The following is a 15,319-nucleotide window of genomic DNA, read 5'->3' on the forward strand; positions in this document are numbered from 1 at the left end:
CCTTGTGCATGATAATACTAAATAGTAATTTAAACTCTGATACGTCTGTTAGGTATAAATAAATATTATGGAGTTAAATAGATTTAATTATAAAAAGCTTCTTTTTTTTAAATTTAAATTTATTTAACCATCAATGACTTGGATGATCGATAAATATTTAATAATCTTTTCTAATGGTGTATTTTATCCAGTTGGCATTATCAGTTAACATTTTATTCCTAATCTTAGCTGCTTTCATACAACTGGTTATTTTTTCTTACACTCATTGTAATTGACATTTGAGAGTTCCTGACATTATCTTCTGACAAATCTGACATTATCTTCTGAATATTTCATGTCTATTATCTTACTGATCCCAAATGTCTTATTGAAATGGATCCAACCAAGAATTTGTAAGATTTTGGTCCATATGAGAGTGAGCCTACTTTATGAAATTGGAGTAGTTCCAAAGACTCAGTATGTCTCTTAATTAGTTGTTTTATTGCCACAGTGATTATTTCAAACCATAACATTTTTTCCAGGATTTGCTGTAGTCAGTTTCTTTTAATACCAGGACATAGAAACGAGTTAAATACAGGGGATATTTCTAAAGTAAAGACCGCTGGGAAATTTCTCTTCTTAAGGTTGGTAAACCAACCATGGCCATACTAGTAATACACACTACACTACTTGTCAATACATACAGACTACTTATCTGTCAGTTGTTGTATTATAATATCTTTGATTGTGTGTGAGTTATTACGTTATAAAATGAATATGAAAATCGATGTTGCCACTGACTATGAAGTACATAACGTTTTTTAAACCATCAAAATGTTAAGCCCGCTAAAATTCATAGGCGGTTGGTTACTGTGTATGGTAGGTAATAACGTTTTGAATGAAACAAACTTCTGAAAGTGGTGTGAAAGGCTTAGAAGTTAATGTGCATGATGAAGAAGTTTGGGGATGCCTTCGATATTCACAGAGGACTTGTAGAAACATGACAATGATGAAATCAGAAAAGATGGTCACTCAACGATTTACAACCTGGCTCTTTTTTTCCTGATGTTTCAATAGCTGTTATTGGTTGCATTGTTCATGACCATTTAGGCTTCAGAAAGGTTTGTCAAGTCACAGTCATTTGGACACACTGATGCCCACAGTGTTTTGGGATCGGTTTGGCATACTGCTGACTGATTTCATGTGATGTGAAATAACTATAAATGCAGAAGCCTACTGCAAAACTCTTAAGTTATGGTGTGCCATTCTAAATCTGTGACATAGGTGGCTGACCGAACATGCACCGTCCACATGTTGTGGGTCCAACAAGTGATTTACTGAGAACATTAGTATGGGAAATTTACAATCGCTCACCATATAGTCTGGACTTAGCTCCTTCTGAATATCATTTGTTTGGAAAATTGAAAGAATTTTTGTGTGGTAAACAATTCGTGAGTGACAATGAACTTAAAAATTCTGTTTATCATTGGCTAAATCGACTGGTGGGAGAAGAATACAACGACGGTATATTGAGGCTGGTTTATTGTTACAATAATGTCTTAATTCATGTGGCGATTGAGAATTGTAATATAAGGTATGTAGTTTAAAAGAAACAACAAAAATTTATACAATTAAAACTTTTTACAATGAAACAGTGTTTACTTTAGAGATAACTTCTCTTAAATATGTGGTTTGTTGATAAATATAAACACATTAAATTGTAATATCCTTAAATCAGTGGGTTGCATTCATTAAGTGACATGACATGACATTCACTTACACTTACTAGATTAATACCCAATCACAGCATGAAACATTATTTATTTTAAAAATACTTTAAAAAGACTGATATTTGGCAAAAAGTCTTTTACAAATGACAGGATTTTGAATAAACCAATCAGTAAAATTCATTTGAGCATTTTCCTGCTATTTATAAGTTTAAGTTACAGAAAGAATGCTTTCGTGCATGAAATAATGCAGTTTTGCTGTGTTAAGAATGAAAACATTAACATACACTTTTCAGAATAATTACTGAAAGCTGTTGTTAAAACTTTTTCCTTTCTTATTCTATAACCTTGCGAATTTTTCAGTGAAGTCATCTGTGGCACAATTTCATAATTCAAACCTACTTGTTGGTATTATACACTCTGTTTGATGCATAAACTCTTAATTCAACTCTTATGATTTCTTGAGTTTCATTTTTGAAACCTTTGCTGGCATATCACCAGACAGGCTTTCTCATATAATAATTTTACCGTATATAATTTACTGCAAATAATGTACAACATTTTCTGTTAGGATAGGTAGATTATTCATCGTGCATAACTGCAGTAGGAGTGAGAATAGGTTGTTTGATAAAGTAGACAAAGAATGAAAAACAGTGGTTACAATGAGTCAATGAAGTCAGAGGAGTAGGCAAAGAGAAAAATTGCCCTGAAATTAGGCATTTGTCGGAAAGAGTTGATACATTAGTCAGATGTTGAATTACAGAACATCTGTTCCAGATAGTTCCCAAACAGTTAAAATAAGAAATTCTCTAAGAACATTAGTTGAAGAGCTTTTTAACCAGTCTTAAAGGAGTTGATTTAAACATTTCCACCAGGATTGAACCATCATTATGATCCTAATGTGACTGACTGTTAATAAAACTACATTCACCATTATTCTCTGTGCATAAAAATATTCATAACAGATTCCTAAGAACAAAGCTTGAACCATCAGATAGTGTAAAGTTTACTAAAATCTTATTTAATAACTGCTGGAATTTGTGTGCCAGAGTAGACGTTATACTCTATAATAAATTTATATGATAGGATTATTACTAAAAATTTAAACGGTAGAACTTAGATTGCAACTAACTTAGATTTAAAAAAAAAAACAAAAATAGATTTGTACTGTTATTAGAATTCTTATAAGTCTTAATTCTTATAAGACTTATAATTCTATAAGTCTTTGTATATGTAGAACAAATGTAACATTTTAACTAGCTCTTTAAATAATTGAAATATTATTGTAACGTGGGTGATCATGTAGCCTGAAAAGATTCAACATTAGTGATTTAAGTACTTAACAGAATGTTTTTTTTTTTATTTTTATCTATGTACTAGCTGAATTTTTCAGTATAATAATAATATAATTATATACTTAGTCAGTACATTTACTGAAATAATACTGTTGGTGACTGCAGTGACATATAAATATCCGTGATTGTTATGAATCATGAGTGGTACATAATGCATACAGTAATTCTGTTGAATTCTCTTTAAAATGCTGAGGATCATCAACTTTTAATTTTTTGACTGATCAAGCTTACTGCTATTTTTCCATCGTTACACTTCCAGTCAATTTGCTAATATTTTGAAATCAGATAACTATTCAAGAAACACATCTGTTGAATAATATATAACACATTATCCTATAAAGGAATTTTTTCCCTCTCCATGATTGCATTAACTGCATTACAGCAACAAAATGATGAACACTTTTTTAAGTGTGAAATAAATGGTTTCACAGCCTCACAGCCTTTGTACGGCCCAGATGTGGCACCATCCAGCTGTTTCCAGTGTTGGAAGTAGATTGATGTACAATTTCAGGTACAATTTGATCAGTAGTAAATTTGAAAATTTTTGCTTTCCCATCTAGCATTATAGTACAGCTATAGCTTTAGAAGGTAAAGTATTGTAATCGGTCCAATTTGAGCATATATCGTTTTCATTGGATTTTTACGTTTTGACACTAAGGAAGCCAAAAAACCGGATGGAAATTTTCCAAATTGTGTGTACGTATGTTCGGTGTCACTATCAAAATCACCTTATTTCTCCAGAACTACTTGTCCAATTTTAACCAAACCTTGTAAGACTACTTCTATACATGAGGCATTGATGTCATTAAATTTTCAACTTAAAAGGTCAAGGGTGCGAGGCTGTAGAGGCAAGGTCATCCGCGGTATCTCAAGATTTTGTGTAATTAAGGTCTTATTTTTCTTAGGCACATTTGTTAACAAAAAATAATATTTCCAAGAAACTTTTTTTGCAAAATCACACACAGACTCAAAAAAATGCTCTAAATAAACTAGTGGTTAAGTGGGTATAGTGCATCATTAGTACTCCTTCTCACCACAGAGTGTTAGTGTAGCATTAACATACACTGATATAGTCATCTGCTATGTTGTGATGTTACAGGTGAGTGGTAGAATTAAATAAATTAATAATATTTAAAGTGATTGCTAGTCCACAAATGAAATACACTCGTGCAGATGAAATATATGCGTGCACTTCAGTTAGAATCATTGAATTATATAAACAAAAAATATTTAAATAAAATAATAAAAATATTTTAAATTAGGTTGTGTGTGTAAGTCGTGCATGTGTAAGCCGCATGACAGGAAAGTCCTTTAACTGTGTTGTCAGTTTTTTGGTGTTGAAAAAATAGAAAAACTTTTTTCATGAAAAAATGGAATTCAAAAATGTTTCATTAAGTGGTGATTCTGTATAATTATTGACAAGCACATATGAAATGTAATAAATTAATTTATTATGGGACAGATTCATTGTTTCCTTCAGTCTTAACATAGTTTATAGTATCTAAGAGCATTGTTATTGATTAATCCTTGTAAGGCCTCTGCAAATAAATAATTAGGTTTTCTTTTTTCTTTCTTTACCTTATAGTCCATTCTTTGAAATAGTTTTGTTACCAAAGTTATTTAATTTAATTTTTTCTTTTTATCAATCAGATACAATAGGCATGCCTACTTCTAAATCTACAGAAACATTCATTTATTGTGATTTCTCTTCATTCTTTCTATTTTTTATTACTTCTGTTTTCAGGTGACAAAATATCCTTTTTTTCAATTAGATGTTATTATTGTACTTATATTTATGATGATTAATCACACAATTAATGAGCGGAAACTGTGGACAACTTCAAAATAATGCCTGGCAAAATTCTGTAAGCAAATCCACAAAAAAAAATTGTTGTATAGTTACACTAATATTCAAGATTTAAAGAAAAAATTAAAACTGTCTACAAAAAACAAATAAAAATAATAATTAGAACCTTTATGTGTTATAATTATTTATATAAAAATTCAACATAGTATATCAAAATATCTTAAAATACCAGATAATACTTAATATTGTAATTACATTATAAGATTATGCATACAACCTTCTGCGTGTACATCAATAGTCACAGTATTGTGTAGAATTAAAAATCTATTACTATATGTTACTTCTACTGGTTTTTCATTAATTTTTTCTATCTATAATTTATTTTGTATAATTGTAGTAATCATTTAGATATGATGTAGTTATTTTTAAACAACCACATGATTACGTTTTGTCACTTAAGGAAGCCAATAAACCCAAAAACTGGCTGGAAATGCTTCTGTTGTTCGTATGTACGTGTGTATGTTCAGTGTCTCTCTCTAAATCACCTTATATCTCTAAAACTGCTAGACCGATTTTGACTAAACTTGGTCAGATTACATCTGTATGGTTATTATTATTGATTTATGTATTTATAATTATAATGGTTTCAATTAGTTTTTTATTTGTTTTTTGTTGACAGTTTTACATTTTTTTTAGATCTTCACAGATTTGAGAACTGTACTTTTATCAGAATTTTTTTCAAAAAAATATTCTGATGAAACCAGGCATCACTGTGAAATTGATAGAAAAAATTGAAATAAAAGGAAGAACTGCAGAAAAATTTTAAGAAAATAATATGTTTACTGCTAGTAATGTCATTAGCATGTTATTAGTAAAAATAAATAGGTTGTAATATTAAAGTATAATTTTTATGTTTTATGTTAATTTCATATTTTCTTTTTTGTTTTATAGGGCGTGTTTAATATGCCCATTGCAGTGCAGCATCCTCTTTATTTTCCTAGTTCAGTGTCGCAGATTCCAACTCCTGCTGTGAGTGTTAAAAATATGTTCATAAAACTAAATTTTTACATTTGTAATAAGGTGTGTTTTTTTTGTGATTTTACACAGAAACATTGGTATCAATTGTTTTGTTAAAAGATATTATTTACACCTTCATTTGTTATTTCCACTTTACTTACTTAACATTCTACTTCTATACAGTTTTAAAAGAATTAACTTATTGAAACTGTTCAATAACATGATACATAGCACTATTTTTTATTGTATGTATACTTAATTATTGGTAAAACCAATTGATTTTCATTAAGAACACTGGTTGAAGATTCCAAAATATTTCTTGTTTATATTTTGTTATAGATATTTAATTTTATAACGTGGAGAACAACTCACTTGATTATTTTTTCAGTATTTCACATCTGGTAGTTTCTTCCTTTTTTCCCAAAAAGGACCAGCTCACCTGGCATTAACTGTCGGAATTTTTGGCCTTAATATAAGTTTGAATTCAATCTCGACTGTATTTTCTAGATTTATCACCCTAAATACCCTTATCTCTAAAATATCCCAACAGAAGTTAAGTACAGAATTTAATGTCACCTTAAATTAAACTCAGAATTTGTCAAAGGAGGATTATGGATACCTCAATCTATTATCAGACTTAGGTTTCACAAGTATTATTAACTGTTTAGTATTATCAATTATATCCCCCTTATGTTTACAAATTTAAAAGTTTTTGACCTGAAAGATTTTATTTACAATTGCAATTCATACTTGGTTTAGGTCTTATAATTTCATCATAGCTCTTTTTTGCTTTAAAATGACCAGTGTGATGTTGCTTTTTTGAAAGCAAAAGAGTCATGATGATTGAAAAGAATGCAGTGTAATTTTTCCACCCATCTGTCAATACTGTAGATAATGATTTTCTGTTAATGTTAGATGTTATTTTCAAGTCGTAAATATGCAGAGTGAAATAAAAAAATTAAAAGAAGAAATATGGGAGAACTAAGGGACAGGAGGACAGAGTCCATAATTATTAGAAAAAAATTAAGTCTGCACTGCTGTACAGACTGATTTCACGGCTGTCCACTTGCAGAATTTTTCCATTCTTGCAGAATGTAAGGATTGCTGTTGATGTTGGTACAGTCCCTATATATATATAGAATCTATATCTATATATAAGATAGATAGATAAGCTGGAGGAATCTTCCTAGGACACTGTTGTAAGCACGGGAAAAATACAAAAGAATGGCATTAAATACAATAATGATACCGTGTTAGGTCAATAATAGCCAGTCGATCAAAGGATCCATTAAGTGCCCAGCATAAGAAAGTGGTTTCCTGTACAAAGCGCTAATTGGATAACTGGAATTTTGACCAAATATGAAATTATGATTAATGAAGTACATAATACATGTTTTCAAAAGAATGGAAGCAACAGATTTGATAGTTTATTACGAAATGCTCTTCTCTCTCATCGCTTCACTTTGTAAAGGTAAAGAGCATTACTCATAAATTTAGCTCGTTTCAGATGTCTGTTAATGTGAGTGAATTTTCTAAATTGAAACAGTTGGAAAATTGGCCAACTGTTGATTTATGTGGCCATTTTGTGGTAAAATCTTGAATCATTTAAATGGATGTAAAAATAGTATAGATGATCAGAAACAATAGTAAAATTTTTATCTATTATCAGAGCATTTGGAAACTAAGAGTGGAAGCATTTGAGTTTTATGCAGTTGTGGCAGAAAAAATGTATGATATAGTTGCAATTACCGAATCTAATTTTTTTTATGAACACTTCAAACCTTATTTTTCCTCAAATAATTACCGTGTGTACAAAGCTTATAGGGATCTCTGCAGTCAGGAAAAGTGATGATTAGGAAGGTGACTGCTCCTCCGTAGCTCTCGCATAACTTCTGTAGTGTCAAGACAAATGCACCTAGGGTAGCCTATTTTAGGTGCTACGGATAGCCTATTTGGGACTCATTATTTTTGCCTTCTCTTTTCACCACATCATATGTATCCAAATGCATTTAAGTATGTTTACTTACATACTTAAATTTCTTGCAGATTCAAATGTTCGAACTTCAGTATGGTGTTAAGAGTAAGTTTCCCAGAGGGGTTTTCTAAAGATATGATTTCAATGTGTAAAGGAGAAAAAAAATTCATTTTGAATATATAAGAACTGTTAATGAAATTATTTATGAATAGTACTCTGGTTTAATGGTCTATTGACTTGTGACAATATCAAAGAGATCATGTTTTAAAGAACAAGCTTTACTATAAGTGAATTTTAATTCAGCTGATTTCCTAACTTGTAAAATTTAAGATTTTAAGAGTTGGCTATCAAAATTATTAATGTTAGAATAGTAGTAGTAGTAGTAGTAGTAGTAGTAGTAGTAGTAGTAGTAGTAGTAGTAGTAGTAGTCTCACCTATCGTCATTAAAGGTCTTATTGGTTCTGTTTTATACGAGATCCTTTATCTGAGCCTTCAAAAGGGATTTTCCTGGTGTGGTAGTGTGCACTTGTCCTCTATGCTGAAAAAGGGAAACACATCTGATATTAGAAATTATCAAGCTATTTCTGTATTAAGAATTTAATCCAGATCAGTTGAAAAGATTGTTCACAACTATTTGCATTCGCTTAAGCATCGTATTATAATCAGAGTAACATTGTTTTTAAAGAGATTACAGTTGTACATTTAATGAAAATGTTTAATTTTATTGGACAGATTGTTTTTATAAGAGAGGGAAGGTTGAAAATATGTATTTAAATTTCCAGAGCTTTTTGACACCTTATCTTATAATATTGTAATCAGGAATTTTTTATTTGTTTGAATGCAATGTTCATGGTTTGATGTTAAAAATGTTAGATGGTGCTTTGTCCAATAAATACATTGTTAACTCAGATGTTCCTCAGGATCTAATTTGAGACTTGTATTTTTTTATTATATTTGTAAACATATATTGAGGAGTAGTTTCCAAGTTGTCTTTATATTTTGATGATCTTAAAATTAATCAAAGTATAACATGTATAATAATGAGATTGAATTTCAAAACTGTATCAATGAAATGATCATAAGGTCGGAGGAAAACTTATTTACCTTGCCTAAGATAGTTGTTCTTACATATCCCAGAAAGAAACTATTGTTAAAGTATAATTATACAATAGGACTACATGACACAGTTGCTGTCTCAGATCTTGTAGTTAGTATGGAATCAAGTGTTTCCTTCACTACACATAGATGAAATTACATCACTGCCAGAAGTGATCTTGGTTTATTACATTGGATCTGCCAAAGTACTTTCATCATCCGATTCTGTAATCTTATATCAAGTATGTATAACTATTGGGTTATTTCTTGGTCATATGGAGTGCCAACAGGAATGTAGCTAGTATACATATCAAGGGTGTTCAAAGGGGAATTTTTCTGGTTACTTCTAGAAATTTTATAATTTTGGAGTGCTATGTAGCATAGTGTACAGTACAGTACACGCACACTAAAAAAGAGCTGTCATAGGTTGGAGACTGTTCTATGCATTTTTGAACTACTTTATGATTGTTAATGATATTTTGAATCCAGGGCTAAAAGAGTACTATTTGGAAATGTTTATAGATATCGTTGGTTTTAAAATTTAGATGATAAAAAAACATGTTTTATCATTTTCCTGTCGTAAATGATTTGAACATCATTCATCTTTTACAATTGATGAAATCGTGAAAGATGATTTGTATTGTTTTCCAGTTGTAAATGATTTGAAGATAAGGTAAATATTTTTAGCCTAAGTATATTTAAAAAATAAGGAATAATTATTTTAACAATAAACAAAAATGATTAATCTTTTATTTTAATTGTTCATTAAAGAAAAAAATTAAATTGTTTAAAAAAATTTACGTGCATTTTTTAAAAATTTATTAGTATTTAGTGATAGGTAGCATTTCTGAAATAAATTATGTAAATGTTTTCAGGCACAGTATCAACCACAAAGGCAGCCAACTAATCAGCAATTCTTTCCACAGGCTGCTGGTATGCAACATATTGCTTATCAAAGTGTAATTCAGTCTAATAGCAGCCAATTTTTTCAAACTCCTCCACCATCATGTGAGTATTATTAAAAGTAAAAACATCTTTAGATTTATCTGTTCATCTCCCAAATAAAAGTTTTTGTTTTGTTTTTTTGTGAACCACCTTGAACAGGACAATACAATAATTTTAAAAGCTCTGGGACTTAAAATGAATTGAATGTCCAATGACTTGAGTTTGTTGAGCGTTCAACTTTCTATATATTGGAAAATCTCTTATACAAAGAATTTAAAAATTTTATTTTAAATAAGTATGCACTATTAATAATGTGACAAATTTAGATTTAAGTGTAAACTTTAAAACAGTATTCTGCATGTTATCAGTATTTTGTATAAAACAGAGTTAATAACATTTTTCAGAACAAAATTTATGGTTCACTTTTCTAAGAAACTTTTCCTTAATAAGTTTTTACTTTCCCTCTGGCAAGAACTACATGAGAAATGTTTTTCCTTTTCAGTAGGATACTTTTGTTGTTAGGGTTGTGGATTTTGAATAACAGTTTTGGAAACTGTTACACTGATAATTGATCTCTGCATTAAAAAATAATGCCTCGTATCTCCATGTTATCTCAAATCTTCAAATAATTGTACATTTTTCATAACAGTAAAGTGCTTCCTGTAAATAAGAGAAATAATTTCTAATTGTTAAAATGTAAACCTTAATTATTTAATTTAATGGAATTTATTACAGAAAATATTTTTTAATTTGAGGTCATTTCAGTTAATGTCAAGATTGGTGGGTGTTAATGTCAGGTCATATAGAAAAATGAGGTAAGCTAAGCTCTGCTGAACTGTGCTGTTTTGTCACTACAGTTTTCCATTCGCTGCTAAGCTGCGCTACATTTCTTCTTTTCTCCCTTCAGATTCAATGCTGTTTTTGTTCTTTTCCAGTTTAATTTGCATTTAAATACCTTTTTTTAAAAACAAAACATTGTTATTCAGGATTCCGACCATGTAAATCGCTGAATTTATGTTATATTTTTATAATCCATTAGACTTTTCACTTTGTATATTCATTTTAATACAAAAGCCAGTTACATTGAAATATTAGATCAAAATGGAGTATTAGATTGATATTTTTACTGAAATATCTATCTCACATAAATCTCAACTTCAAGGTCACAAACCAACTAATGGTGGAAAGGAAGTACCATATAGAATATCTTGATAATAAGTGAATTGAATTTTTTGTCTAGCTAGGAAACTATTATATCACTAATGCATATGGTTCGACCTTAATCTTTATTATTGGAAACATTTTGTTTTTTGCCATTTTTGACTAACTTTTTCGTATGGTTGTTAAGTGGAGTTTCTTCATTTTCAGTTAAGCATACTTGAAGTGTTGTGAATAGGCTATAATATTTTTGAATCTGTCAGTGCCAATACAATATTTTTCAGTTACATGTCCAGATATTCCTTATGGAAAAATATGTAATTCAGAAGACAGCTGTAAGTAGTGATATCATAGAAGAAAACTACACTCGGTCTTCATTTGTTAAAAGTAAGTTTTTTAAAAATAAATTTTAAGTTTTTGGCTGCACAAAGGAATATGGAGAAACAAAACATCAACTTCTACAAGAATAAGAATGTTCTTCACTTGCTGAATTTGAGTTCACAGAATTTCTTAAAGATTTTCTTGGATGACATCTCCATGCTGTGGTTAGATGAATTTACCATTTGCTGTAATGGTTAGTACAATTGTAATATCCTTAAAAATCTTTATATAATGGAGCAGATGAAACTTAAGTAAAATTCATAGTTTTTGCTCTAAACTCTTGGATGTTCCAATTGTAGAAGACCTCACAGATATATAATTTAAATATCTCATCCTTTATCATAATGTTATAGATATGAACCCTGCTATTTTCTATCAAGATGGTGCTGCAGTTATAATGCAGTCACTGAAGAACTATTGTTGAATGATTGATAATGTGCCTGGTTGTTGATCTGGACATTAGTAAGTCAACTTCTGATTATCTTATTAAATTTCAATCAAATTATCTTAATAAAGTCAATCCAATAACAGTGAATTGAATCTGGAAATCATGGGCGACACTGAATGTTTGTTTACTTTTAAATTTTCTGTATCTGGAGGTAGGCTAAGTAGTTAGGATCTTGCATGCATTTAAATATGAACAATGATATGATATTTATATTATTGATATGATATTTTAACTGCGATTCAAATTTATAAAGTTAATCATAGATTATTAATCTCTTTTACTTTTGATTCATAATTTTTCTAGTAAAAATTGTGAATTTATGTTGGAATTTCTAATTTATTTATTTTGAATTGTTGCTCATATTTCTAATGAAGAAACTGAAGCTATTTTTGTTTTTCTTACAATTACTTGATTCTATTTGCAGATTTTCTACAGTCATCAGGAAATACAGGGCAATATGGAACTAGTGTACAGATACAGAGAGGCTTTCCTGGTCCTACTCAAAGCCCAATGACTATATCTCCTGCACAACCTGGTCCACAGCCAGGAATGCCTCATTCTTCACAGCCTCTTCTTAATCAACAAGCATCACAGCATCAGATTTCTCAACGACATAAAGGGAAGCGAGGAACTAAAGCCCTTGCTATTATACGTAAGACACTTTTAATTATGTTTAGAATAAAATTCAATTACATGAAAAGTTTTGATAAATCAATAATTCTGTGTTAAGAATTTATTGTTTTACATTAACTTGTAACTTTCAGTTTTGATATTAGTAAATAAATGATGATGGAGATATCACAAATAAAAAATGTACTTTAAGATAAGAATACTTTCCTTAAATTTCTGTTGATTAGCTTACTTCATTGATATATGAAATATTATAAAATTTAAGTAAAGTTTATAATAGTGCATTTATGTACAAAATGTAAAATATATATACATTAAATATTATATTTTTATTACATAAATTTTCTTCTCTGTAATATGGTGCTCACTGTCAAAGAAACATCTGCCAGACACTTCAATATCCAGGTACAGTTTTTTTTGTGTTCATTGGTAGTAGTTATATTGTAGGATACAAGGTTTGAGAACTAAAATTTAAGCATTCCAAAGTCCCTTGCCTAATGTTGAATCATATTTATTCAATTAGGATTCTACAGCACTTAAAACAATGTACCTATAATTTTTGGAATGTGGAAAATGCTAAAATTGATCAAGATTCAAAATTTAACCTTACATATGAAAGACAGAATATATACTACCATTCCGCCATGATAATTGATGGAATGATGGTGTCATGATATTTGAAGTGAAGTGAAATACGACTTGTCTTGTTCAGTAACATTAAGATTGTTATTAACTATTTTGCTGTTGCATAAGATCCCTTGTAACTGACTGTCACTAAATTATGTGTTTCTGACTTAGAATAAAACAAAACATAAATTTTAAATAAATTTAATTTATTGTTGTAATTAATTAATAAATCAATCAATGTTGTATTATTTAGGCTGATTATTACATTTGTTGTTTACACTAGTTTTGTTCATCATTTTCATGGAGCATCTGTCTCCTAGTTTAGCAACATATTATAATTAATCATCATATTAATAAGGTTATAAGTAAAACTATTAAAAATGAGTACTGATTTTAAGTTGATGTTAATTAACTTTGTATTTAAAAAATGTTATTTAACCCAATTAGTGACCATGAAAGAATACATTTTAGTCAACAGTTATTGTACTTGACAATTGTACTACCATAAAACATATTACAGTTCGTTTAAATCATTACAATTAAATTGTTTTTGTAATCTGTCAGATTTGACCTTAGAGAAGAATCCAGGGTGCACAGGTTTGACCTTGGAGAAGAAATACAGCAGGCACTCGTAACCAGATAAATCCGGTTGATTGACTGAATTTCCATTTACTTATTTTTTTTTCAGTTTATAATTGTTGGTTTGGCCATAAAAATCTTTTACTTTTCTGCATAGTTTCCACTTTTCAAGTTAAGGATATCATGGTGAATACACTAGGACAAATGGAATCCCATTTGGTTGCTGTTCTATTTTACTGATTGCATGTTAAACTTCTATATTGCACTTTAGTTTCCAACGTCACAATCTTTTTCTTCCCCTTCTTTCTCAGTTGTATGATTTTTACTGTTGTGCGTAATTTTTTCTATTTAACATTTTTTCATTCATATTATAATTTTTCTGACAGTCATGTTACTCCATAACCATTTACACTTTATCTAATACTGTGATGCCGTTATCTAGTTTGTTTGAATTATTTAGGAAATCCATATTTTTTAAACCATTATCTGGATTTTAAGTTTTGTGCACTACATTGCTGCTATTTTGTGATAGCTTTCTTTCCAACACTTAGGAAAGATGCTTTATAAAGTTAACATTTTATCCAGTGCTGTGTTATGCATACGTTTTCTACTTATTCAATATAAAATAATAAAAAATTGATTAAATTAATACACATTGAGGTTTAATTGTTAATAATGATAATAAAAGCTGTTCACTGTACAGCAGCTTGTTATAAGTTGTTTGACTGATTGGTCAGTTTGTTTATCAATTGGGGAATTAGTGTAATTTGCCTTTTCAAATAAAAGTGCAGATTTTTAAAGTTAATTTAAATAAGTAGTTAAAATATTCTCTTCTTTAAGTACATTTTTGTTCACAAAGTGTAGGGATAATTCAGTATTACTCTTACAATTTAAAAAAAATTCATTTACCTGCTATGTTATTCCAAAGATCAATTCCATAGCTTAATAGTAAATAAAAGGTATTAATTACATATTAGTCAGTCCATAGTGCATGCTTTGGTAATATAACTAATGACAGAAAATGAAATGAATAAAGCTGGACCAAAAAAGAATATGAAATGCCAATTTATAGATACTAAAATATTTGGGTCCAGGAGTTTTTGTAAATTCTGCAAAATTCGAAGTATGCTAATTCAACATGTGAAAATTATTGGAGATATTTAATTAAAATTTAATCATATATTATTTATTATATACTGAAATTTAGATAATGAAGTTTGTTACACTGCTTTTATCCTTCTTTATTTTGTTAAAAGTAATAATGACATTATCTAAGCTAATAATTACATTTGTTGAAAACTGATTTCATTCCTTCTTTCTATGGGATATAATCAGTTATGCTGTTAAGTTTCTTATCTGGAAGTTATATTTATCCATTGTTTGTAGTCTTGGCGATGTTCCAATATTTCTTCTATTTCTGTTAGTATTTTATCTGATGTAGAGTGTCCCCTAGGCTTTGAATGTATGTATTATTGTTACATTTGCTGTAAATTTGTTAATGACATTTGAAATAACATAAATACATAGCTGATAACAATAATTTTACAGTAATATAAATATAAAATTTTCTAAATTAACATTTTACAAAAAAATAAA

General features: G+C 29.2%; 1 protein-coding gene across 9 annotated transcripts in view; it reads left to right on the forward strand.

Moving 5' to 3' along the window:
- Nucleotides 1–15,319, forward strand: part of LOC142319213 (eukaryotic translation initiation factor 4 gamma 3-like) — a 230,884-nt gene that overhangs the window by 116,721 nt on the left and 98,844 nt on the right. For all 9 annotated transcript variants that reach the window (XM_075356233.1, XM_075356235.1, XM_075356237.1 and 6 more), the window contains 3 exons: nucleotides 5,820–5,897; nucleotides 9,831–9,963; nucleotides 12,312–12,539. In XM_075356233.1, the coding sequence (XP_075212348.1) occupies nucleotides 5,820–5,897; nucleotides 9,831–9,963; nucleotides 12,312–12,539 (439 nt within the window). The remainder of the gene's footprint in view (nucleotides 1–5,819; nucleotides 5,898–9,830; nucleotides 9,964–12,311; nucleotides 12,540–15,319) is intronic.

Source organism: Lycorma delicatula, chromosome 2 (genome assembly GCF_047948215.1).
Source record: "Lycorma delicatula isolate Av1 chromosome 2, ASM4794821v1, whole genome shotgun sequence".
Lineage (NCBI taxonomy): Eukaryota > Metazoa > Arthropoda > Insecta > Hemiptera > Fulgoridae > Lycorma > Lycorma delicatula.